At 46.4% G+C, this 27,828-nt stretch overlaps 1 protein-coding gene across 1 annotated transcript in view; it reads right to left on the bottom strand.

Moving 5' to 3' along the window:
* Positions 1 to 2,094: 2,094 nt before the first annotated feature.
* LOC145348656 (class I histocompatibility antigen, F10 alpha chain-like) overlaps positions 2,095 to 27,828 on the bottom strand; it is a 38,117-nt gene continuing 12,383 nt past the window's right edge. The window contains 14 exon segments of the mRNA XM_080196822.1: positions 2,095 to 2,162; positions 2,490 to 2,522; positions 3,065 to 3,169; positions 5,416 to 5,679; positions 6,327 to 6,599; positions 6,920 to 7,180; positions 12,194 to 12,265; positions 12,268 to 12,330; positions 13,054 to 13,156; positions 13,453 to 13,482; positions 18,848 to 18,908; positions 22,914 to 22,950; positions 23,182 to 23,214; positions 23,629 to 23,733. Of these exon segments, the coding sequence (XP_080052948.1) occupies positions 2,116 to 2,162; positions 2,490 to 2,522; positions 3,065 to 3,169; positions 5,416 to 5,679; positions 6,327 to 6,599; positions 6,920 to 7,180; positions 12,194 to 12,265; positions 12,268 to 12,330; positions 13,054 to 13,156; positions 13,453 to 13,482; positions 18,848 to 18,908; positions 22,914 to 22,950; positions 23,182 to 23,214; positions 23,629 to 23,733 (1,487 nt within the window). The 3' untranslated portion in view covers positions 2,095 to 2,115.

Genomic DNA, 27,828 nt, shown 5'->3' with positions numbered 1-27,828 from the left:
CTACATATACCAGTAGCAAAATCTATCAGACCCTGAACACCTAATACTGCAGAAACCTGGAATAGTACAGAGAGTGTAGGGGTGAAATTAAAAGGGAAACCAGGAAAGTAAAGTGAGGGCATGAAAATATCAAAAAACCTCCAAGGACGTTCTCGAAGTATATGAAGAGAAAAGGATAAGGAAAGGATAGGGTCTGTTGCAGACCGATAAGATAGTCCATGTGAGAGGGTGGAGAATGTGGTGAGATTGTGAATAAATACATTGCCACTGTTTTTGGGTAACAGGGAACAATGCTGATATTGCAGTTAAGGAAGAAGTGTGTGGATTACCGAATCAAATGAAGATTGTAACAGAGGCTGTATTAACAGATTTTAGAGTTTTGAAAGTAGATAAATCTCCTGGTTAAAAGAAGCAAGGGAGGACATTCAAGATTCTCTAATCATCAGAATCATCCATCCTGGGCTACAGGAGTGGCAGGAAGCAAAGGGTTAAGGGGTTTTAGTGACTGCAAGGCTGTTACCAGTGGGGGTTTCAAAGGACCCAGCTCTCATGCCTTTGTTTTTTTGTAGTTTATATTAATGAATTAGATTCAAATGTAGGGGGAATGATAAAGAACTTTAGAGATGTACAAATATTTTCTGTGTGGGTGACAGTGAGGAGGAAAGCTTCAGACCGCAGGAAGATAGAGATGGTCTGGGCAGTTGGGAAGAACAGTGGACAATGGAATTCAATCCAGAGCAGTGAGAGGTGAGGGATTTTGGGAGGATTAACAAGGCAAAGGAAATACCCCAAAAATGGGAGGATAATGAGTAATGTGGGGGAACAGAGGGACCCAGGAGTGTGTGTCCACAGACTGGGTAAGGTATCAGGTCAGGACAGGTTAATAATATATTTAGGAAGGTAGATTACATATTCTCCTTTATTAGCCAAAACACAGAGCAGAGTGGTTTTGCGAGAACTGTGAACAACACCAGACAGACGACAGCTGAAGCGCTGCACACAGTCTGGTCAGCACATTACATAAAAGGTGTGATTGTATTGGAGAGAATGCAGAGGAGATTGTTTAGTGTGGACAGGACTGGAGAATGTTCACTGTGAGGGAAGAGCGGATAGACTGGAATAGGATTCTGTAGAAAAGAGGAGGCTGAGGGGAGATTTAATTGAGGTGGATATAATTATGAGAAGCCATGATGAATAGAGAAGACACATTTACCTTAGCAGAGGGTCAAAAACCAGGGGCACAGATTTAATGTAGAAAGATCAGAGGGGGAAATGAGGAAGGAGTTTTTCACCCAGAGGGTGGTAGGGACCCAGGACTCACTGTCTGAAAGGATGGTAGAGGCAGAAACACTCACCACGTTGAATCAATTCATGGATGTCGAAATGAAGAGCTGTGACCTACAGAGCTACAGACTGAGTACAGGAAGGTGAGATTCGGCTGGAGAGTTCTTCATTAACAGGCAGGATTATGATGGGCTGAATGGCCTCGCTCTCAATCATAAATTTTCTACCATTCAACATTCCATCCACACAACACCAGCAAAACCCATCAGAGCCCCAAACACCAGCTAAACCCATCAGACCCCAAACACCAGCTAAACCCATCAGAGCCCCAAACACCAGCTGAACCCATCAGAGCCCCAAACCCAGCTAAACCCATCAGAGCCCCAAACACCAGCTAAACCCATCAGGCCCCCAAACACCAGCTAAACTCCTAAATTCTGCTTCACAACCCAAACATTCAGCAAATGATCAGACTCATCTCAAAACACGACTAATAATAAATCCTGTGAGAGTGGCACAGCTCAGTGACCAACTTCAATGAAAGGTCTAGAGTTTCAAATTCCTTAAGGAAACTGAGTAGCTTAGCAGAGACTGGTGAGACTGTGATGTTTCCAGATGTTTCGACACCTCAATCCCCACAATCTCTCCACCCTCAGACTGTACAGGAGCAGCTGTCTACAGAAGGCCAGTCTCAAAGCTCAGTGTTGGATTGGATGAGCTGCTCTTTAGTGACTATACAGCGAGAGACAGACACTGAGCTCACATCCCACCCACCAGATTGTACAGTTAAATCCAGCAGGAATATCCCAGTTAGAAGGATCAGTTCATACCTCAGGTACTTGTGGAGGATCTGGATGAGGAATCCCCACCATCAGAAGCTGTTAAAGGAAGAAGAGGTGTTAAAAATTTGTTCATTATCAGAGAGACAGAGACTGTGGATGTGATCAAGAGAATATGAGAGAGACAAAGAAAGACAAAGAGACGGAGGGACATAGAGAACGAAAGAGATTTTCACACATCCATACTGATGGTGACTCATGGAAGCCCACACACCCACACACAAACGCACGATGGATGAACGCACACACACACACGCTCACACCACACACACACACACACACACACACAGACACACACTATGTTTGAAACAGAATGAACAATAATGTACACAGTTACACAGAGACAATATTTGGTGATCAGCTTACTCTTTGCAGGATTGTAGTCACTCTTCCCTCTCCCTGTAAAACATGGAATGTTCAGTGAGTAATGAGACTGAGAGAAAATCAGAGATAGAGACAAACTCTCACTCGCACTGAGTCCCTATAACCAAACTCTGAATCTTCACTCCCACCACAACCCGAGACCTTCACTCCTACCTAACCCTGGATCCTCCCTCCCATCCTGTCCTTAGACCCTCACTCTTACCTGAGCCCTCACTGATACCCTGAACTCCTCATCCAATTTGAGACCCTTCCCATAATTCTCAAACCCCCTTTATCATGAGCACCTTACTGACCCGAGCCCAAACCTGCAGCTCTTCCACCCACCCACCAATCCCCTCCCTGCCCCAACACCAACCTGAGACCCACAGCCTGAGCCACTGTTACTCTGGAATACTCTCCCACAATCCCTGCCCCCAGTGAACTATCATCCACTGTCTCTGACATCCATCATTATGAATTGATTCAAAAGGCTAGTCATGGCACAAATCAATTCCAGCCTCCCGGACTGCCTGGATCCACGACAGTTCACCTACCGCTCTTTTCCCTCCAATTCCTACCTTTCTTCTTGTAGATGGCGACAGCCACAATGATGGGAGCGATGAGCACGAGGACCCCGACCACAATCCCAACAGGAACAGCAACCTGGGAGCGAGACTTTGGTTCTGTTAGAGAGAGAATCAGAGAGACTGAGTGAATCAGGAGAGGGAAAAGTGAGAATCAGAGTGAAAGAGAATGGCAGAGATTGGCAGAGAATGGGAGAGAATGGGCAACTAAGAGTGAGGGAGAGGGAGAATGAGAGATAGAAAAAGATCTGCGAGACAGAATGAGAGAGTGAATCACAGAGAAAGAAAGAGAAATGTGAGAGTGAATCAGAGAGAGTGAATCAGGACCATCCGTTGATGCTGGTATTTATGTTCCACTGGAGCCTCCTCCCATCATTCCTCATCTTATTAAACCATTTTAACTCTATTCCCCTCTCCCTCATTTGCTTGTCTATCTTCCCCTTAAACTGTTCAGTTCAGTTCAACCACTCCCTGTGGCAGCGAGCTCCACATTCTCATCACTCTTTGGGTGAAGAGGTTTCTCATGATTCCCCATTGGGTTTAAGAACATAAGAAATAGGAGCAGGAGTAGGCCATCTAGCCCTTCGAGCCTGCCCCGCCATTCAATAAGATCATGGCTGATCTGTCGTGGCTCAGTTCCACATTCCCGGCCTCTCCCCATAACCCTTAATCCCCTCTCTTATCAAAAACCCATCAACCCGCGTCTTAAAAATATTTAGCGAGGCAGCCTCCACCACTTCAACGGGCAGAGAATTCCAGAGATTCACCACCTTTTGAGTGAAGAAGTTCTGGCCACTGGATAGGCTCTTCCTACAAGAGGAACACTCTCAATGTGTCTGTCTGTAAAAAACCTTTCATAATTTTAAAGTTCTCGATTCGATCAACCCCCAGCCTTCTGTTTTCCTGAGAGCAGAGACCCAGCAGGTCAGTCCTTTCCTGAGATGTCCACCCACTCATTTCTGGAACCATCTCTGTAAATCTTCTCTACACTCTCTCCCTGACTCTATATCCTTTGTATGAAATGGTGACCCGAACTGCACACGGTCTGTAAATGTGGTCTCACCAAGGATTGGCAATAACATCCCAGTTTTACAATTCTATTCCTCCAGAAGTAAAACCTGGTTTTCAATTGTACTTTGTTTATTTCCTAACCTGTAACTGTATGTTTACTGATTGGTGTATTTCTACACCAAGATTCTTTGTTTCTCAACCCTCCCTATTCATCGTTAACTGAAAAATACCTCACGTTTATCTGTGCTGAATTTTATTCACCAACTATTTCCTGAAGTTTATTCATCTCCTACTAATTTGTTCCAGTCCTCCACAAAATCAAATAATTTCCCCAATTTGATGCTATCTGCAAACTAAGAAATGGTGTTTTTGATTCCAATATCCAAGTTCTGGAGTGTAAGTTGTGAACAGCGATGATCCCAGCACTGAACCTTGTGGAACATCATTTACCACTTTCTGGAACTCTGAAACTCCCTTTACTCACACTCTCTGCTTTCCGTCGCAAAGTCAGCGAGTAATCCATTCTGTCACTCATCCCCTAACTCCACTTGCTTTGACCTTGTCAATCAGTCCATCACAAACCCCCTTTCCTATTACATTTGAAAAATTATATGATATGATATCTATTACATCTCCATTGTCTATTCCCTCTGTTACATCCTCAAAAATTCCACTAAGTGGAGTAAAACAACATTTTCCAGTTCAAAATCCACGCTGAATATTCATTGTTATAATATCTGATTCTAGATTTTCATGAATTGTCTCCAATAGAAGGAATTCCATTCTTTTTCTGAATACTGATCTTAATCTGACTGAAGGAAATGTCCAGAATGCACTGGGTCCTGTCCTACTGTAATATTTGATATGATGTCTTGGTCTACAGTGAAAAGCATTGTTTCTTGGATACACCAGGCTCTCCCCATCCTCTGATATTCCACGGTGCCCTATCTCCTGTAATATCCTGGGATACATTGGCTCCTGACAGGCTGCAATATCCCAGATACACTGGGATTTGTCCTACGGGAATATCTCAGGATACACCACGGTCTGTCCTACTGCAATATCCCAGATACAGTGGGCCCACCTACTGTAATATCCCAGAATGGTCCAGGTCAAGACCTACTCTCGTGTCCAATGATACACCAAGCCTAGTGCAATCACAATATCGAAAGGTACACTGTATCATGTTGCACTGTGAAACCATAATATATAACACATTGAATAATATTTATTTCCCTCTCTCTATATCCTGGGCTGAAAGCTCAGCACTGACCCTCACTCCTGTGATCCTGCTCTGAGGCTGGGTCCTCTCTAACAGTGAGAAACAGTCTTACCGTAAATCACCACCAGTGTCTCCTTCATCCCGCTGTGTTCCACCCGACAGGAATACTCGGCCTGGTCCTCTGGATCAAACTCGATCCATTTCCGGATCTGGTAGGTGCTGTCGTGATTGGGTAAGATCCCAGTGGACACAGTCTCACCAATCACCACTCCGTCTCTCCACAGATTCACCTCAATGGCCTGAGGGTAAAACCCGGTGACGGCACAGGACAGCCGGTTAGAATCACCCAGACGGGTAAAGGACACAACGGGGGCAACTGAGAGAGAAAGAAAGAGGAGTCAGTACAGGAACCTCGAGATAGAGAGTCCCGGCATCACCCCCTTCACCGACTCTCACTCCCCCCTCACTCACCGACTCTCACTCCCCCCTCACTCACCGACTCTCACTCCCCCCTCACTCGCCGACTCTCACTCCCCCCTCACTCGCCGACTCTCACTCCCCCCTCACTCACCGACTCTCACTCCCCCCTCACTCACCGACTCTCACTCCCCCCTCACTCACCGACTCTCACTCCCCCCTCACTCACCGACTCTCACTCCCCCCTCACTCACCGACTCTCACTCCCCCCTCACTCACCGACTCTCACTCCCCCCTCACTCACCGACTCTCACTCCCCCCTCACTCACCGACTCTCACTCCCCCCTCACTCACCGACTCTCACTCCCCCCTCACTCACCGACTCTCACTCCCCCCTCACTCACCGACTCTCACTCCCCCCTCACTCACCGACTCTCACTCCCCCCCTCACTCACCGACTCTCACTCCCCCCTCACTCACCGACTCTCACTCCCCCCTCACTCACCGACTCTCACTCCCCCCCTCACTCACCGACTCTCACTCCCCCCTCACTCACCGACTCTCACTCCCCCCTCACTCACCGACTCTCACTCCCCCCTCGCTCACCGATTCTCAATTCTCTCTGTCCGTACTCCAGGTATTTTCTCAACCACTCGATACACTCCACCTCCAGGTAATGTTTCCATTGCTGAATGTTGTCAGTCAGCCGGTTGCATACGTTTTTGATGATCTCCCCCCAGGGCACCGGGGTCACCCACTCCATGTGATCCCGGTCAAAGCTGAGAACATCGCGTCCGTCCCACGCGTACTGGGTGAATGCACTCGTTGTCCCATCATCCCTCAGGTCACAGCCAGTCATTATCTGGCAGACATGGATCCCTGTGGATCAGAAACACAAACAGCCAATCAGAGACAGTCACAATGGGCGAGCCCACCTGCACAGCCAATCAGAACCAGTCTCACTGGGTGATCTCATCCCACCAGCCAATCAACATCAACTACTCTTCTGAACCCCCCCGCCCCCCCACTCACAGCCAATCAGAGCCAGCCTCAATCCCTCCACACATTCACAGCCAATCACATTTCCTGTCACATCTCCAATCGCAGCCAATCAGCCTCTGGCTCCCGGTTCCTGATCCACTCTGGGTTTCTCCTCATTCCCACCTGGATCCCCGGGTGCTGGGAGAGTGAGCACTCACCTCCTGTCTGGTTGCTGCGGGTCCTGAGGAGCGGAATTTTAATTTTAAAACTTTTCTCCAGCAGCTCTATAAAGATCTTCTTCCTCTCCCAGGATGCCGGACCCTCGCTCTCCACCATCCACTGCTCCCGGGGGATCAGCTCCCTCCGATCACTGTCGTACATAACAAACTGGACACCGTCCACATAACCGACACCCACAAGCTCCGGGAAACCCGGGATCGGAGTCATTCCCGTGAGGAAATACCGGAGAGAGTGAGAGCCTGAAATAGAGAGAGAGAGAATTCAGGATATACACCCTAAAAACACCAACACCCTCACACACACACACACAGATCAGGGCATGAACCCCCAACTGAGAGCAAAACCTCCACCCAGCCTGGCATTGCCCCTCTCACACCCCATCACTCACTGACCCAGGGTTAATACCCCAGTACCCAGCCTGGCATTGCCCCTCTCACACCCCATCACTCACTGACCCAGGGTTAATACCCCAGTACCCAGCCTGGCATTGCCCCTCTCACACCCCTGGAGCTGAGGAGTGAAGGAGCAGGGAGAGAGAGATAAGAATTTACCTGTTAAAAACCTGTTTAAATTTAAGTTTAAAGCACTTTGTTCCTTGTAGAACTGTTTAAATCATTTAAAAGCATTTTTGTGGGCTTTTTGTATTTACCTCTTTAAGAGTTCTGAGGGAGTGGTTAAAAGGGAGTTGTGGGGGAGCAAGCTTTAAATCAGCGCCAGGTTTAAAAAGAGGCCTGGTGTAGACAGCGGGCAGCGTCGGAGCGGGCAGCGGAGTGAGGGGGAAGCAGAGTGAGCTATTAGGGCTTAGGAGCAAAAGGGCTGGAGGGAAAAAGGGCCAAATAAGTTAGTGTTGAAATTTTCAATACTACGACAGTGAATAATGGAGGGGCATGTGATGTGTTGTTTCTGTATGATGTGGGAACTGGTGGACCCCAGGGTCCTTCCCAGTGACCATGTCTGCAGTAAGTGCAGGTTAATGGAGGAGCTCCAGCTCAAGGTGGATGAGCTGGCCTCTGAGCTACAGACACTGAGGCTCATCAGGGGGAGAGAGGGTGCCATTGTCAATGGGGTGCAAGTGACATCCACCCCCCCTAGACTGGCTAACTCTAAGGGTCAGGAACAAGAGGAGGGTGGGGAGAGGAGGGAGGAGGGTGGGGAGAGGAGGGTGAGGAGAGGAGGAAGGAGGGTGGGGGGAGGAGGAAGGAGGGTGGGGGGAGGAGGAAGGAGGGTGGGGGGAGGAGGAAGGAGGGTGGGGAGAGGAGGAAGGAGGGTGGGGGGAGGAGGAAGGAGGGTGGGGGGAGGAGGCCTCAGCCTCTCAATCTGCATAACAGGTTTGAGGTTCTTGCTTCCAGGCTGGACGAGGACGAGGGAGGTGAGGTTGGTGAGCAAACTGCACACGGTACAGTGATGCAGCAGGACATAGGCAAGGAGAAGACGAAAAGGAACATCGTAGTGGTTGGAGAGAGTGGGGTGAAGGGTATTGACACTGTCCTTTGTCACAATGACAAAGTGCACAGAAGGGTGTGTTGTGTGCCTGGTGCTCAGGTCCGGGATGTCGCATCTGGGCTGCAGAGGAACCTGGAGTGGGAGGGTGAGAATCCGGTCGTTGTGCTACATGTGGGTGCCAACGACGTAGGCAAAATGCAAACTGAGGATCTGGGGAGGGAGTATGAAAAGCTGGGAATGGAATTAAAGAGTAGAACCGACAAGGTGGTTATCTCTGGGCTACTGCCTGAACCGAGTGCAGACGGGCATGGGGTAGATAGGATTAAGGAAGTGAATGGGTGGCTCAGGGATTGGTGTGGGAGGAATGGGTTTGAATTTATGGGACATTGGCACCAGTATTGGGGTAGGTGGGACCTGTTTGGGCAGGATGGGGTTGGTCTGAACCGTGTTGGGACCAGAGTGATGGTGAATAGAGTAAAGAGGACTGTAGACAGGGCTTTAAACTAATTAGGGGGGGGTTCGAGGGTAGGTGACGTTACAGGGTCTAAAGTTGAGGAGAGGGTACAGGTAAGGGTAGAGGCCGAGGATGTCCCAATAATAGAGGGAGTAGGGGGCGTGAGTGTGGTTGGTGGCGTTACGGCAAATCGGGTACAGGTGAAGGCTGGGATGAAGGCACTTTATCTGAATGCACGAAGCATTTGGAATAAAGTGGATGAGCTGGTGGCGCAGATCAGAACAAATGGATATGATCTGGTGGCCATTACGGAGACGTGGCTGCAAGGTGACAGGGACTGGGAGCTGAATGTCCAGGGATATCAAGTGTTTAGGAAGGATAGGCAGGAGGAAAAAGGGGGGGACGTAGCTCTGCTGATTAAGGATAGCATCAGGGTGGTAGCAAGGGATGATATTGGAGCCAAGGAGCAGAAAGTGGAATCGTTGTTGGTAGAGATTAGGAACAGCAAAGGGAGGAAGACGCTGGCGGGTGTCGTCTATAGGCCCCCGAATAATGATCTGGAGGTGGGGCGGGCTGTTAACGCACAAATAGGTGTGGCGTGCAGGAATGGGACGGCTGTAGTTATGGGGGATTTCAATCTACATATAGATTGGTCGACCCATGTTGGACGCGGTGGGCTCGAGGAGGAGTTCTTGGAATGCTGCCGGGACAGTTTCCTTGAACAGTGTGTGTTGGAGCCGACGAGGGAGCGAGCTACCTTGGATCTGGTGCTATGTAATGAGGCAGGTAGAATTAGGGACCTTGCAGTGAAGGATCCTCTTGGGGAGAGTGATCATTGTATGGTGGAGTTTCTGGTGCAGATGGAGGAGGAGAAAGTGGGTTCCCGGACGTGCGTCCTTTGTTTGAACAGAGGGGAGTACGGTAGGATGAGAGAAGAATTGGCGAATGTGGACTGGGGGAGCGCGTTGGAAGGTAGGTCTGCTGAGGAGCAGTGGAGGATCTTTAAGGAGATCTTTCTTCGTGCTCAGCGGAAATTTATTCCAATGGTCAAAAAGGACAGTAGGAGGAGAGGTAATAAGCTGTGGATAACGAAGGAGGTGAAGGAAAGTGTTAAATTAAAAGCGGAGGTGTTTAGAGTAGCAAAGAGTAGTGGGCGAGAAGAGGATTGGGAGAGGTTTAAATGTCAACGAAGATTGACAAAGAAGATGATAAAGAAGGGTCGGAGAAACTATGAAGCTGGGCTTGCGCTTAATATAAAAAAGGATAGCAAGAGTTTTTATAAATATATAAAAAGGAAGAGGCTGGCTAGGGTGAACGTTGGTTCCTTAGAGGATGAGAAGGGGGACTTAGTGGTAGGGGATGGGGATATGGCTGAGGTCCTGAATAACTTTTTTGTTTCTGACTTCACGGAGGAGGACGTGAATAATTTGCCGGGTGTTACAGATGGAAAGGTGGTAGGGCTGGAGGGTCTTAATGACATTACTGTTACTAGAGAGGCGGTGCTCGACAGACTGGAGGGACTCACTGTGGACAAGTCCCCAGGACCAGATGGAATGCATGCGAGGGTTCTGAAAGAAATGGCGGAGGTGACAGTGGATGCCTTGGTGGTTATTTTCCAGACGTCGCTGGATTCCGGGGAAGTGCCGGAAGATTGGAAAGCGGCTAATGTTACGCCGTTGTTTAAGAAGGGTGCCAGGCAAAAGGCAGGGAGTTATAGGCCGGTTAGTTTAACGTCTGTTGAAGGAGGAAATAGCGAGGCATATTGAGAGGAATTGCTTGATAGAGCAGACGCAGCACCGTTTCGTTAAAGGGAAGTCGTGTCTGACAAATTTACTGGAGTTCTATGAGGATGTGTCTAGGGCGGTGGATAGAGGAGAGCCGGTGGATGTGGTCTTTCTGGATTTTCAGAAGGCGTTTGACAAGGTACCTCACAGGAGGTTATTGCAGAAGGTCAGGGGACAGGGAGTTGGGGATAGGGTGTTAGCGTGGATAGAGGACTGGTTGTCAAATAGGAGGCAGAGAGTGGGGGTCAATGGGTGCTATTCGGATTGGCGGATGGTGACTAGTGGAGTGCCTCAGGGGTCGGTGCTGGGGCCTCAGCTATTTACCATTTATATAGATGATCTGGAGGAGGGAACCGCGTGTAGGGTGTCGAAATTTGCTGATGACACCAAGATTGGAGGAAAGGCAAATTGTGCGGAGGGTGTGGAGAGTCTACAGAAGGATCTAGATAAGCTGGGCGAATGGCCCAGGAAATGGCAAATGGAATTTAATGTTGGCAAGTGCGAGGTGGTCCACTTTGGTAGGAATAATGGTAGGAAGGATTATCACTTACGTGGCGAAAAACTGAAGCAGGCGACGGTGCAGAGGGACCTTGGGGTCCTTGTGCATGAGTCGCAAAAACCCAGCTTGCAGGTGCAGCAGGTGGTCAGGAAGGCAAATGGGATGCTGGCCTTCATAGCGAGGTGGATTGAATATAAAAGTAGGGAGGTCTTGCTGCGGCTGTATAGGGCATTGGTGAGGCCGCAGCTGGAGTACTGTGTGCAGTTTTGGGCGCCGTACTTACGCAAGGATATTTTGGCCTTGGAGGGAGTGCAGAGGAGGTTTACTAGGCTGATGCCGGAGTTGAGGGGGTTGAGCTATGAGGAGAGGCTGAATAAACTAGGCTTGTACTCGTTAGAGTTTAGAAGAATGAGGGGAGATCTCATTGAGACGTATAAGATGATGAATGGGATGGATAGGATAGAGGTGGAGAGACTCTTCCCGCTCAGAAAGGATAATAGGACTGGGGGCACAGCCTCAAGATAAAGGGGGAGCGGTTTAGAACGGAGCTGAGGAGCAACTTCTTCACTCAAAGGGTGGTGAATCTCTGGAATTCTCTGCCCATTGAAGTGGTGGAGGCTGCCTCGCTAAATATTTTTAAGACACGGGTTGATGGGTTTTTGATAAGAGAGGGGATTAAGGGTTATGGGGAGAGGGCAGGAAAGTGGAACTGAGCCACGACAGATCAGCCATGATCTTATTGAATGGCGGGGCAGGCTCGAAGGGCTAGATGGCCTACTCCTGCTCCTATTTCTTATGTTCTTATGTTCTTATCACTCACTGACCCAGGGTTAATACCCCAGTATCCAGCCTGGCATTGCCCCTCTCACACCCCATCACTCACTGACCCAGGGTTAATACCCCAGTACCCAGCCTGGCATTGCCCCTCTCACACCCCATCACTCACTGACCCAGGGTTAATGCCCCAGTACCCAGCCTGGCATTGCCCCTCTCACACCCCATCACTCACTGACCCAGGGTTAATGCCCCAGTACCCAGCCTGGCATTGCCCCTCTCACACCCCATCACTCACCTGCAGACACCTCTCCACACAGAAGGACCAGCTCTATCAGTCCAATCATTGCTGCTTCCCTCATGTTGGAGAAACATTTGGAGGAAACTCTTTCTCAAAGAAAGACCATTTTCTCAACTCACTCCTTCTGTCTTTCCCTGTTCACACTGAGCCTCAATCTGACTGGACACAAAATAGGACTGAACCAATCAGAATAAAGAGATTCAGGGAGTCATCAGTCTCCGGCAGAATAGACACAAACAGGGCGAGAATCTGCCTCAATGTTGACAACTGTCCAATCAGATAAACTCCGGGAGATTAAAACCCCTTTCATTTAACCTCCTTTTATTATTGTGGTGATCAGAACCCTCTCCAAGACCAATCTCCCCTTCCTGAGGTGCGGTGTCCAGAACTGAACACAGTGACTCCAGACAGGGTCTGAACAAAGACTCTGTGAAACTGAAACTTCACTCCCATCACTTTGTCCACCATCCAGATACAATCAATGTTCCATTAGACAGACTGGTGAAATGGGCAGACACAGGGCAGGTGAAATACAATCCAGTGAAGTATTTTAAGTGATGCAGTTTGAACAGAAGAATGTACAGAGGTAATGTAAACTGAATGGTACAGTTATAAAGGGATTGGAGGAACAGAGAGACTTGAGTGCGTATGAGGCTGTATGGCCCAATTTATAGAAATCAGTTGGAAATCGAATTACAGGGACAGAATTTAAGTTTTGAACCTGTTGGTTTTGAACTCAGTCTCTTTGGGGAATGTGTTTAGAAACTGATGTGACTCAATCTGATTATCTCTCCATTTTGCCTCAAATTGTGCCTGGTTTACAACCTGCTGCCAGAGAATCCTCATCTGAGTGTCACCTGTCTGCATTTTGGACCTGCAAAGCTGGAACAGGAAGAAATCATCCAGATCCATATTCTCCTCCACGCCAAAGCTCTGTTGGTGTGAGACTCCAGACATCCACTGATCTTGACATGAGAGGACACCAGCTCAACAGCATTAAACTCTTCAAACTTTATCCTTTATTTTACAAAGCTTATTCTCGAAAGCGCATCTCTGCTCAGGAGTTGGGTAATATTTTTTACATGAACAGAGGACCGGTTAACAGACAGGAGACAGAGGTTCGACATAAGTGCACTATTTTTGAGTTGACCAGCTGTCACGAGTGGAGTGTCACGAGGATCAGTGCTGGGTCTTCAGTTTCCAATCCACATTCATGACTCACACCGAGAGGCTGAGTGTCATGTATCTAAACTTACAACAGCTACAAAGTCAGATGGAAGTGCAAACTGTGGAGGACAAAGAGAAGCTGCAAAGACATGTGGACAACTTAAGCAAAGGTGCAAGGTGGCAGATAGCATGTAATGTGAGCAAGTATGGGGTTACACTGCATCTCCATACAATATGGCCTTCTGCGCATTCACATTTGTCCGTACAGATGTCACTCTGCTGAACCCAGACTATCAGAAAGCCTTTAAGTTGGAACATGTCCATCCTTCAGTAACAGCATCCCACTTTGTTATATTGTACAAGGGAGAAATAAAAAGGGGCAGAGTATGAGACAGAGTCAGAGTGAATTGTGGCTCTGAGACACAGATAATCAAAACCAAGTACTGGTTCCAGGAAACCTTGTAAAGTCTTTTTTTTTCACCTAGAAAACTTCCATCAAAGAGACAGAAACTTAATGATATATCGAGGGAGGCACAGTATTAATCTCACACTCAGACTCTGTTACCTGTTGTAATCTCTGCAGGTTTCAGACAAAAATGCTTTGTGAAATAAATGATTGTGTGTAAGAATATTTCTGAGACCAGGCCACATTTATTTACTTATTAATTCAGGTAATGAAGTCAGACAGTTTTGTCAGTGGGCTCAGTGAATGCACATTGCACAATGAGTGTGTCTTGGAGGCAAAATGTGGCTTCCTGTTACACATGGTGGGAAAGCATTGGAGCAGAGCAGAGCTGTGGGGCTATTCAACTTTGCTGGCAAGGACAGAAAATTAGAACACTTTCTTTTCAATGAGAGACTTAGGTGCACTCTATAAGGAACACAAAAAAAATCCATAAAGTAACAATCAGAGAATCCCAACAGAGCATAAGGAGGCCATTTAGCCCATCAAATCTGCACCCAACTCTCTGCCAAAGCATCTGACACAGGCCCTATTCCTGTAACCCAGCTAATCCCCCTAACCTACTCATGTTTGAACACTAACTGGCAATTTAGTAAGACCAAACAACCTCTCGAAGAAAACCAGAGATTTTGGTGGAAGACCACACGGGCACAGGGAAAACATGCAAACTCCATACGGACAGTACATAGAACATAGAACACTACAACACAAACAGGCCCTTCGGCCCACTAGTTGCGCCAATCACATCAACACCTACCAATCTATAGACCTATCTATAACCCCCGATCCCATAAAACCCCATATACTCATCCAGAAGTCTTTTAAAAGACCCCAGCGAGTTCGCCTCCACCACCACTGACGGCAGCCGATTCCATTCACTCACCACCCTCTGAGTGAAAAACTTACCCCTAACATCACTTCTGTACTTTCCTCCCCGCACCTTAAATCTGTGTCCTCTCATAGCGACCATTTCAACCCGGGGAAATAGCCTCTGAGAATCCACCCTATCTATTCCTCTCAACATTTTATAAACTTCTATCAGGTCGCCTCTCAACCTTCGTCTCTCCAGGGAAAAGAGACCCAGCTCCCTCAACCTAACTTCATAAGGCATGCCTCCCAGTCCAGGCAACAACCTTGTAAATCTCCTCTGTACCCTTTCAATAGCTTCTACGTCTTTCCTATAGTAAGGCGACCAGAACTGCGCACAGTACTCCAAATGAGGCCTGACAAGGCTCATATATTCCAAAGCCGGAATTGAACAAAGTCCCTGGTTTGTGAGGCAGCAATACTAACCACTGTGCTACGTGACTTCCCTTCAGAAATCGATCAGAAAAGCAAATGGTGCCGACATCTTTATAGCAATGGGATTCGAGAACAGAACAAAAAATTTTTAGATCATTTCTGAAATTGCAATTCTGTGCAGAGTTATCCTGGAATTTGTACAGAGAAGGTTTAATTGGCTGATTCTTGGAATGATTGTGATTTATTTTATGAGGAAAGGTTGTGCAGGTTGGGGGATTATTCATTGGAGTTTAGAAAAGTGATCTCACTGAAACAGGTTAGATTCTGATCGGGCTTCATTAGTAAGACACTGAAAGATTCTTTCTGTTGGTGAACAATAAAACATGAGGGCAAAGCCTCAGGGTAACAGGTGAACCAGTTAAAATGACAAGAAATTTCTTCACTCACCTTTGTGATTTACAACCCCAGAAAATTAAGGATGAATCCTTACTGAAGATGTTGAAGATAAATAGATCTGTGGTGTCTCAGGGAATGCAGGTTACAGAGAGCAGGACTGAAAGTCGAGGTGAGGCAGATCAGCTATGATTGTGTTGTAACTCAGGACAGGTTCAAGGGGTTGAATGGACTATTTCGCTGTTATCTCTCACGTTCTCTGCTGACTTCTGGTTCAGATCTAAACCCAGCAATCCCACCTCACACTCCATCACCCACAGAAATCACTGCACACAAAGGGATCAGCATTATCAGTAATTCTATGAAACTGTCCCTCTCAGTGTGTGAGCTGTGTCCTCTACTGATAGTGTCCCTCTCAGTCTGTAAGCTGTGCCCTCTACTTATATTAAACCTTGTACCATTGAACCAATCACGAAAACAATAGGTCTCGGGTTGCTGAGCCTTGTTTGAGAAGTTACTGTGTTTGTTCAGGAGGGAATTGATTTGAAGAAGTGAATAGTTGAAAAGACAGAGTTAAATTGAAAGGTAAAATGGTGCACAAAGAAACAGTATTTGGTGATTTGATGCTCGGATAAGATTAGGGAAATTGGAATGTTTGGGAGAAAGTCGACAGGAAGAAACAAATAGTGAGAGATCACGGAGATGTGAGACCAAAGATTAGATGATTGAATCAGGAAGAAGAAATGGATCTCGCTGCTTTTCAGAAATGGGCTGTTGATGTCTGGTTGGTGGAATATCAGAAGATGATTAGAAAAAAAGTTAAAGAAACTCACAGTAAAGTTTAAACTACTGTGTGAACAACCGAGTTGTTTATGTTCAGAGATATCCTGATTTGTAAGCAAACAATTTCTCATTTTAGTTTATCAATATCTCTCAGTCCTGTGTACAAACCTAAAGGATGGGAAGCAATCTGTGTGGATGTGGATGACATGGTGGCACAATGGTTAGCACTGCTGCCTCACAGAGCCAGGGACCTGGGTTCAATTCCAACCTCAGCTGACTGTCTGTGTGGAGTTGCATAAGATGGTCTTTCGGAGAGTTAGCATGGATGTGATGGCTGAATGGCCTCCTTCTGAACTGTAGGGAGTCTGTAGTTAACCTCTGGTTGAGTTGTGTTAAGAGAATCAATAAAGAGAGACGGGCGGAGGGAGAGAGGGCAGTTGTTGATGTTCTGTGAATTCTGTGTTGCAGTTGGAAAATTCTGGCTGAACGGAGGCAGTTTGGTCCTGTTGTCTGGATTGTAACCGTGGGGAGACAGACCAGACAGACCTGCAGGAGCAGGGGAGAAAGGGGAGAGTCTGAATGTGCGGGGTGGTCATTGGATGGGGTGGGGAGACCTGGTGGGGGGCCACGGTGGGGGGATAGGGCAGGGCAGGAAGGATCGACAGAAAACAAACTGAGGTGATGTAGCAAAACCAATCAGACCGCTAAACACCAACACAGTGAAACCGAGGCAGCACAGTGGCAACAGTTTCCTCACAGCGCCAGGGACGTGGGTTCAATTCCAGCCTTGGGTCACCGTCTGTGTGGAGTTTGCACGTTATCCCCTGTGTCTGCATGGCTCTCCTTCAGGTGCTCTGCTTTCCTCCCAAAACCCAAAGATGAGAAGATTCGGTGGATTAGCTGTGCCAAATTAATCCTTGGTGTCGGGGGGCTAGTAGGGTAAAGGTGTGGGGTTCTGAGTATAGATCTGAGGTGGGATTGTTGTAGGTGCAGGCTCAATGGGCCAATTGCTTCATTAACATCCTTTAGGGAAGGAGATCTGCCGGCCTTACCTGGCCTGGCCTACATGTGACTCCAGAGCCACAGCAATATGGCTGCCTCTCAACTGCCTTCGGGCTACTGGGATGGACAATAAATACTGTAAGAAGTCTCACAATACTAGGTTAAAGTGCAACAGGTTTAAATAAAGCTTTAACCTTGTGTTGTGAGACTTCATACTGTGCTTACTGCAGCCCAATGCCAGCATCTCCACATCAATAAATACTGGCCAACCAGTGATACCCGTGTCCCACGAACGAATTAAAAATAAACATTTTAGTTTTCACAATGAAAGCTAATGGGAAAACCATTGAATGGCCGCCTTCTGCCCTGTATCAATTCTGTGATTCAGTGGTAAACTTTCCGATCTGCCCACCACAAGAATCGGCATGAACAGGATGGGAAATTTGACCGACCATTTAAAGGTCTGTTGACCTCGTGTGGAAAGATCCAGTCTCAGGGCAGAGGCAACCGGAAAATCTCACCCTCAGTCTGGGTGATTTCTTGGGATCAAAAAATAGTTTTTATTTGGGAAGAAATATATGGAACATCAACATAACTTCTCAGCACAACAAGATTGCTGTTTGAATGTGGGACAATCTTAAATTTAAAATAGGTCATGGGGGCACAATGTAGTGGGTTAGCTCTGAGAAAATAAAATGTTGCTTAAGAGAAGGAACAAATTCGCAAAATATGTTGATCCCTGGAATTGAGAAAGAATCAGAAACACTCACCTTGGATGTAGTTCAGTGGAATATATCAATTGGTGTTAATCTATGTTTCAGTGTAGCTGAGGCTCACACATTGGCTGCTTTCTCTGAGAGATATTTGTGTCCATGTTGATTAACTTAAGAGAAATATATTTGGTGGTCTGGCCATGACCCGTTGGACATTCAAAGGAGATCTCGAGACAAAAGATCCCCTTTGGTCTTTAGGGAAGTAAACAAAAGTCGGGAAGGTTTATCAGATGGAGCATTTGTGGTGTGATTTGCATGGCTTCACCAGGAAGAAAATACATTTATTGGGGACACCATAATTTCTGTCTCCTTTGACTAGTTTCAAATGACGTCTCTTTTGGAAGACTGTGCAAGTTCGAATGATGAAGTTGATTGGCAGGATAGATTGCACAATCTCCACAGGGCTGAGAGATTTTGACAAATACAAAACAAGAATTTGTGGGAGGGTTTACCACACGGCATGATGGGAGAAATCATCAAAGTTTTCCCAACAGGAAAAACCAGTTCTGACCAGGATTCTTATCTCCTCATTTTACTGGTGTTCCAATCTAAAGCATACACAACCCGATCAGACGAGTATTTCTATTTCCCCGCTTTGTCAGTACTTGATTCAGAGTATCGAAGGGCAGGTCAGAATCAGTGTTCTTGTTTCCTGATTCAACGTATACAAGATCAGTTCAGACCAATATTCATATTTCCCTCTTATACTGGTTCAGTTAAAAAATTCAAGACAATTTGAGACTCGTAACCTTATTTCCCCATTTTACTGCTGTTCCATTTAAAGTATACAAGACCAGTTCAGACCAGTATCCCCGTTTCCCGATTTACGGGTGTCCCATTTAAAGTACACAAGGCCAGTTCGGACCAGTAATCTTGCTTCCCCGTTTTACTGGTGTTCAAAGTATACAAGACCAGCAGACCAGTATTTCTATTGCCCCATTTTCCTGGGGTTCAATTTATAGTATACAAGACCAGTTCAGACCATTATTCTTACTTCTCATTTCACTTGTGTTCCATTTAAAGTATACAAGACCAGCTCAGACCATTAATCTTGTTACCCCATTTTAATGATGTTTGATTTAAAGTGTACAAGTCCAGTTCAGACCAGTATTCTTGGTTCTGCGTTTTACTAGTTCTTCCTCCTGGGTCAATGAAGAGCATGTCAAGATGACTTTGAACAGAAGATTAAAGTAGGAATTGAAACACCAGTGTAAATATACAGAAGTGTAGAGGCCTTGTGGTGCAGTGGAGACATCATTTGTTCAATGGCCTCACATCCTCTGATAAGGATCAGTGTCATATTTCCTTTTACAAGGAAGTTTCTTGGATTGTTTTATTAAATGACAGGTGTTTAAATTGGTCTTTCACCAAATGAAGATCCAAACCAAATATCAGCAATGGAGGGAAGCCAAGGGGCACGATTGGGGAAATTTACATTGTTAGTACTGGCAGAGAAAACATAGTGAATAAACTAATTTACAGAGAATGGACATGGGGCGGGACGGGAGGGGGGATGGGTTTGGAAGGTGCTGCTTAAGGAACCTGGATGAGATTTTGCAAGCCCAGGCAAGTCGTGGCAGTTACAGATAGTGTGACATGAACCCACATGAGGACAGCCTCAATAAGGATTTTGGGTTCATGACACACTAACCCCCACAATTTGCCTGGGCTTGCAAAATCTCACTAACTGTCCTGGCTGGAGACAGTACACATCTCTTTAACCTGTACTTAACCCTCTCTCTACCCATATTGTCAGTACCTTTAAGACTTGATTACCTGTAAAGCCTCGCATTCCAACTATTATTCTGTAAATTAAGTTTGTGTCTTTATATGCCCTGTTTGTGAACTGAAATCCCACTCACCTGATGAAGGAGGGGCGCTCCGAAAGCAAATGGCTTGTGCTACCAAATAAACCTGTTGGACTTTAACCTGGTGGTGTGAGACTTCTTGTTGTCATCTGAAACATTAACAACACACTGAAACCTGGGGCTTGTCCTGGGGAACACAGCACTCACTGCACACACCTACTCTATCTCTCAGTGAAAACAGTGAGTAAACTGGGCGGCACAGTGGCTGCCTCAGAGTGCCAGGGGCCTTGGGGTCAATTCTGGCATCAATTCACTGTCTGCATGGCTTTCCTCTGGGTGCTCCGGTTACCTCCCATACTCCAAAGATATGCAGGTTAGTTTGGCTGGCCATGCTAAATTGCTCCTTTGTGTTAGGGGGACTGTCAGGGTGTATACGTGGGATTATGGGGATAGGGCCTGGGCGGGATTGTTGTCGATGCAGACATGATGAGCTGAATGGCCTCCTGTAGTGTAGGGATTCTTTAGTTTGGACATAATGAGTAAACTGGGAGTCAGTGATTATGATTCTTACAGTCTGTGCAGATTTAAAAATTCATCCCCAATAGAAAAATCACAGGTATTTACAGTATATTTACACAGTTACATATGGAGGCCTGCCATCAGTCACACTCATCTTCAATGATTGTCTCATCCGTTCCTCTCACTGATCTCTCTGGATTACTTAATGGGATGCGGGAGGTCACTGGGAGGAGGAAAAAGGTCCATTATTACAGAAAGAGGAATACCCAGCAGACTCAGAACACCCCCAACAAAACCATCAGACCCAGCAGAGCCCTGACACCTAAAACTGCAGAAAGCTGGAGGAGTTCAGGAAGCATAGGGGTGAAATTAGAAGAAAAATTGGGAAAACAAAGTGAGTGCTTGGGGAAAAAATACTTTCAATTAAAATCAAGGAACATCCAAAGATGTTTTATAAATACATAAAATCGAGGGACAAAAAAGAAAGAGTTGGGTCTATCGGAGACCAAAACACTAAACTGGGTGAGGAAGCAGATGTGGGAAGATTCTGGATGTATAATTCAGAAATCAGGGAGCCGATGATAATACAATGATGTAGTTCGGGAAAAGGAGACTGAATGATGGCATGGATAAACATTGCAGAGAGCAACTATTAATGGGTTTAACATTTTTGAAAGTGGACAAATCCCCAGGCTGTTGAAAGAAGCAAGGGAGGATGTTACAGAGATTTGGGAAACAGAAACATTTCTCCCTGGTGTCACAAGTGGTGAAAGAGGGTTGAAGGACTGAGTGATTCTCCACCAGTTAGCTTTATTTTGGCGGTGGGAAAATTATTGGAATTGATTTTGAGGAACAGTGCAAAGCTTCATTTCGAAAGGCAGAGATTAATCAAGGAAAGTTAGCATGGATTTGTTAAGGAAAGCGCAGCTCAGACGAACCTGATTTGTTTGTGGAGGTGATAAGTAGGGTTGCTGAGGGCAGTGTGGTGAGTTCTGGGATCTACAGGGCACAGAACTTGGCCCCTTACTTTCTATAAATTATACAAATTATTTAGCTTCTACTGAACAGAAAATGGTGAAGAAGCTTACAGATGTACAAATATTTTCTGTGTGGGTGAGAGTGAGGAGGAAAGCTTCAGACCGCAGGAAGATAAAGATGGTCTGGGCAGTTGGGAAGAACAGTGGAAAATGGAATTCAATCCAGAGCAGTGAGAGGTGAGGGATTTTGGGAGGATTAACAAGGCAAAGGAAATACCCCAAAAATGGGAGGATAATGAGTAATGTGGAGGAACAGAGGGACCCAGGAGTGTGTGTCCACAGACTGGGAAAGGTATCAGATCAGGTTAATTACATGATTAAGAAGGAATACAACATGTTTTCCTTTATTAGCCAAGGTGCAGGACTTGGTTTTGTTAGAACTGCAAACAACACCAGACAGACGACAGCTGAAGCATTGTACACAGTCTGGTTACACAAAAGATGTGATTGTATTGGAGAGAACGCAGAGGAGATTGTTTAATGTAGAGAGCTCTTCATTATCAGGCAGGGATTCAATGGGCTGAATGGCCCACTCCAAAGCATAGGTGTTTTAACATTCAATGTTCCACCTATGAAACACCAACTAAACCCATCAGAGCCCCAAACGCCAGCTAAACCCATCAGAGCCCCAAACACCAGCTAAACCCATCAGACCCCCAAACACTTGCTAAACCCATCAGACCCCCAAACACCAGCTAAACCCATCAGACCCCCAAACACCAACTAAACCCATCAGACCCCCAAACACCAACTAAACCCATCAGACCCCCAAACACCAGCTAAACCCATCAGAGCCCCAAACACTAGCTAAACCCATCACAGCCCCAAACACCAGCCAAACCCATCAGACCCCCAAACACCAGCTAAACCCATCAGACCCCCAAACACCAGCTAAACCCATCAGACCCCCAACACACCAGCTAAACCCATCAGACCCCCAACACACCAGCTAAACCCATCAGACCCCAAACACCAGCTAAACCCATCAGACCCCCAACACACCAGCTAAACCCATCAGAGCCCCAACACACCAGCCAAATCCATCAGAGCCCCAAACACCAGCCAAACCCATCAGAGCCCCAAACACCAGCTAAACTCCTGAGTTCTACTCCACAGCTCAAACATTCAGCAAATGATCAGACTCATCACAAAACATGACTAATATTAAATCCTGTGGGAGCGATAGACTCCAGTGGCCAACTTCAGGGAAACCTCTGGGACATCTGACTTCCTTAAGGAAATTGAGCAGCTTTGCAGAGGCTATCCAGGGTGAATGTCTCTGGATGTCTCGACACCTCAATCCCCACAATTTCTCCATCCTCAGACTGTACAGGGCAGCCGTCTCCAGAAGGCCAGTCTCAAAGCTCAGTGTTGGATTGGATGAGCTGCTCTTTAGTGACTATACAGCGAGAGACAGACACTGAGCTCACATCCCACCCACCAGGTTGTACAGTTAAATCCAGCAGGAATATCCCAGTTAGAAGGATCAGCTCCCAATATTTATCAACACAGTTCATACCTCAGGAATGCATGGAGGAGCTGGATGAGGAAACATCACCATCAGATCCTGTTAAAGAAAGGAGAGGCATTAAAAACTTTTCATTTTCACAGAGAGAGACTGTGGATGTGATAAAGAGAGAATGAGGGAGACAAAGAGGGACACAGAGAAATAGGTTCTCACACACATACTGACAGTGACACACAGAAATACACACACACACACACACACACACACACACACACACACACACACACACACACACACACACACACACACGGTGTTTGATGATCAGCTTACTATTTGCAGGATTGTAGTCGCTCTTCCCTCTCCCTGTAAAACATGGAATGTTCAGTGAGTGATGAGACTGAGAGAAAATCAGAGACAGAGGCTGGAACTCTCACTCGTACTGAGCCCCTACAACATAATTTTGAACCTTCACTCCCACCACGACCCGAGACTTGCACTCCCACCCTCACCTTGGACCCTTAATCTGACTTGAGACCCCCACAGATACCCTGAACTCCATCCAGAAACTGAGACCATTCCCACAATTCACAGATACTCCCCCTTTATCATGAGCCCCTTACCCTCCCTATCCCAACCCTGCAGCTCTTCCACCCACTCTGTGCACCCCACCCCAACACCAACCTGAGACCCACAGCCTGAGCCACCCCCACCTGGAATACTCTCCCAGAATCCCTCCAACCCCCAGTGAGGAGCTGCTATTTTCCCTCCAATTCCTACCTTTCTTCTTGTAGATGACGACAGCCACAATGATGAGAGCGATGAGCACGAGGACCCCGACCACAATCCCGACAGTAACAGCAACCTGGGAGCGAGACTTTGGTTCTGTTAGAGAGAGAATCAGAGAGACTGAGTGAATCAGGGAGAGGGAAAATAGGATAGGATAGAGGTGGAGAGACTCTTCCCGCTCAAAAAAGACAATAGGACTAGGGGGCACAGCCTCAAGATAAAAGGGGGGCGGTTTAGAACGGAGTTGAGGAGGAACTTCTTCACTCAAAGGGTGGTGAATCTCTGGAATTCTCTGCCCGTTGAAGTGGTGGAGGCTGCCTCGCTGAATATTTTTAAGACGCGGGTTGATGGGTTTTTGATAGGAGAGGGGATTAAGGGTTATGGGGAGAGGGCGGGAAAGTGGAACTGAGCAGCGACAGATCAGCCATGATCTTATTGAATGGCGGGGCAGGCTCGAAGGGCTGGATGGCCTACTCCTGCTCCTATTTCTTATGTTCTTAAAAGTGATCATCAGAGAGAGAGAATGTGAGAGAGTGGAAGGGAATGTGAGAGAGAGAGAGAGGGGGCTAGCATCTAAGAATGAATGAGGGAGTGAATGAGAGATAGAGAAAGCACACAGAGAGAGAATGTGAGAGTAAGAATGAGAGGAGAAGAAGAAAGAAAAATGAGAGTGTGAATCAGAGTGAGAGTGAATCAGCCCAACCAGTTGATGCTTGTATTTATGTTCCACCGAAGGCTCCTCGCATCTTTCCTCATCTAATTTGACAATTTTAACTCTATTCCCCTCTCCCTCATTTGCTTGTCTATTTTCCACTTCAACTGTTCAGTTCAGTTCAGCCACTCCCTGTGGCAGCGAGCTCCACATTCTCATCACTCTTTGGGTGAAAAGGTTCCTCATGAATTCCCCATTGGGTTTCTTGTATTGATGGCCACTGGATAGGCTCTTCACACAACAGGAACACTCTCAATGTGTCTGTTCTATAAAAAACCTTTCATAATTTTCAACTCCTCGATTAGATCAACCCTCAACCTTCTGTTTTCCCGAGTGCAGAGACCCAGCCGGTTAATCCTTTCCTGAGATGTCCACCCACTCATTTCTGGAATCATCTCTGTAAATCTTCTCTACACTATCTCTCCTGACTCTATATCCTTTGTATGAAATGGTGACCCGAACTGCACACTGTCTGTAAATGTGGTCTAACCAAGGTTTGGCAATAACATCCCTGCTTTACAATTCTATTCCTCCAGAAGTAAAACCTGGTTTTCGATTGTATTTTGTTTATTTCCTCACCTGTAACTGTATGTTTACTGATTGGTGAATTTCTACACAAAGATTCTTTGTTTCTCAACCCTCCCTATTCATCGTTAACTGAAAAATACCTCACGTTTATCTGTGCTGAACTTTACTCACCAACTATTTGCTGAAGTTTATTCATGTCCTATTAATTTATTCCAGTTCTCCTCAAAATCAAATAGTTCCCCCAATTTGGTGTTATCCGTCATTTAAAAATGGTGTATTTGATTCCAATATCCAAGTTTTTGGGGTCAGTTTTGGTCCAATGTGAGCAGGAAGGTTTCCTGATACAGTATGTAGATAGGCCAACAAGAGGTGAAGCTACATTGTATTTGGTACTGGGTAATGAACCAGACCAGGTGTTAGACTTGGAGGTAGGTGAGCACTTTGGTGATAGTGACCACAATTCAGATACGTTGACCTTAGTGATGGAAAGGGATAGGTATATACCGAAGGGCAGAAGTTACAGCTGGGGGAAAGGTAATTATGAGGCTATTAGGTGAGATTTAGGATATGTAGGTTGGAGTAGGAAACTGCAGGGGCTGGGAACAACTGAAATGTGGAGCTTATTCAAGGAACAGCTACTGCAAGTCCTTGATGAAACATCCCTGTCAGGCAGGGAGGAAGTGGTCGAGCGGGAGTACTGTGTGCAGTTTTGGGCGCCGTACTTACGCAAGGATATTTTGGCCTTGGAGGGAGTGCAGAGGAGGTTTACTAGGCTGATGCCGGAGTTGAGGGGGTTGAGCTATGAGGAGAGGCTGAATAAATTAGGCTTGTACTCGTTAGAGTTTAGAAGAATGAGGGGAGATCTCATTGAGACGTATAAGATGATGAATGGGATGGATAGGACAGAGGTGGAGAGACTCTTCCCGCTCAGAAAGGATAGTAGGACTAGGGGGCACAGCCTCAAGATAAAGGGGGGGAGCGGTTTAGAACGGAGTTGAGGAGGAACTTCTTCACTCAAAGGGTGGTGAATCTCTGGAATTCTCTGCCCGTTGAAGTGGTGGAGGCTACCTCGCTAAATATTTTTAAGACGCGGGTTGATGGGTTTTTGATAAGAGAGGGGGTTAAGGGTTATGGGGAGAGGGCGGGAATATGGAACTGAGCCACGACAGATCAGCCATGATCTTATTGAATGGCGGGGCAGGCTCGAAGGGCTAGTAGGCCTACTCCTGCTCCTATTCCTTATGTTCTTATGTTCTTATGAGAGAAGTTGAATCTCTAGTGAAGAAGAAGAAAGAGGCTTATGTAAAAATGAGACATGAAGGCTCAGTTAGGGCACTGGAGAGTTACAAATTAGCCAGGAAGGAACTAAAGAAAGTGTTAAGAAGAGCTAGAAGAGGACATGAGAAGACTTTGATGGATAGGGTCAAGGAGAATCCTAAAGCTTTCTACGGTATGTCAAGAATAAAAGATTGGTTAGGGCAAGGTTAGGGTCAGTCAGAGACAGCAGTGGGAAGTTGTGCGTGGAGCCTGAAGAGATAGGAGAGGCACTAAATTAATATTTTTTGTCAGTATTCACGCAGGAAAAAGTCAATGTAGTCAAGGAGAATACTAAGATACAGTCTTTTAGACTAGACGGGATTGAGGTACTTAAGGAGGAGGTGTTAGCAATTCTTGAGAGTATGAAAATAAATAAGTCCCCTGGGCTGGATGGGATTTACCCTAGGATTCTCTGGGAGGCGAGGGAGGAGATTGCAGAGCCTTTGGCTTTGATTTTCATGCCTTCATTGGCTACAGGTATAGTGCCGGAAGACTGAAGGATAGCAAATGTTTTCCCATTGTTCAAGAAGGGGAGTAGAGACCATCCTGGGAATTATAGACCAGTGAGCCTTATTTGTGTTGTCGGCAAAGTTTTGGAAAGAATTATAAGGGATAGGATTTATAATCATCTAGAGAGAAAGAAATTGATTAGGGATAGTCAACATGGTTTTGTGAAAGGTAGGTCGTGCCTCACAAGCCTTATCGAGTTTTTTGAAAAGGTGACCATAGAGGTGGATAAGGGTAAAGCAGTTGATGTGGTGTATATGGATTTTAGCAAAGCATTTGATAAGGTTCTCCATGGTAGGCTCCTGCAGAAAATGCAGATGCATGGGATTGAGGGTGATTTAGCAGTTTGGATCAGGCATTGGCTAGATGATAGAAGACAAAGGGTGGTGGTTGATGGGAAATAGTCAACCTGGAGTTCAGGTACAATGGTGTACTACAGAGACCTGTTTTTGGGCCACTGCTGTTTGTCATTTTTATAAATCACCTAGATGAGGGTGTAAAAGGATGGGTTAGTAAATTTGCTGACAACACCAAAGTCGGAGGAGTTGTAGACAGTGAGGATGGATGTTACAGTTTGCAGAGGGACATAGATAAGCTGCAGAGCTGGGCTGAGAGGTGGCAAATGGAGTTTAATGCGGAAAAGTGTGATGTGATTCACTTTGGTAAGAGTAACAGGAGCACAGAATATAGGGTAATGGAAGGACTCTTGGTGGTGTCGGCGAGCAGAGAGATTTCGGTGTAAATGTGCATAGATCTCTGAAAGTTGGCACCCAGGTTGATAAGGTTGTTAAGAAGGCATACGGTGTGTTAGCTTTTATTGGTAGAGCGATTGAATTTTGGAGCCGTGATGTCATGTTGCAACTGTACAAAACTCTGGTGCGGCCGCACTTGGAGTATTGCGTACAGTTCTGGTCACCACATTATAAGAAAGATGTGGAGGCATTGGAAAGTGTGCAGAGGAGGTTTACAAGGATGTTGCCTGGTATAGTGGGAAGGTCTTATGAGGAAAGGCTGAGGGGATTTGAGGTTGTTTTCATTAGAAAGAAGAAGGTGGATAAGTGACCTAATTGAGGCATAGAAGATGCTCAGAGGATTAGATAGGGTGGATAGCGAGAACCTTTTTCCTC

This window comes from Carcharhinus amblyrhynchos, chromosome 9 (assembly GCF_965287045.1).
Source record: "Carcharhinus amblyrhynchos chromosome 9, sCarAmb.v2.hapA, whole genome shotgun sequence".
Taxonomy (NCBI): Eukaryota; Metazoa; Chordata; class Chondrichthyes; order Carcharhiniformes; family Carcharhinidae; genus Carcharhinus; species Carcharhinus amblyrhynchos.
The sequence above is the reverse complement of the archived record's forward strand: the minus strand, read 5'-3'. Positions and strand labels throughout refer to the sequence as shown.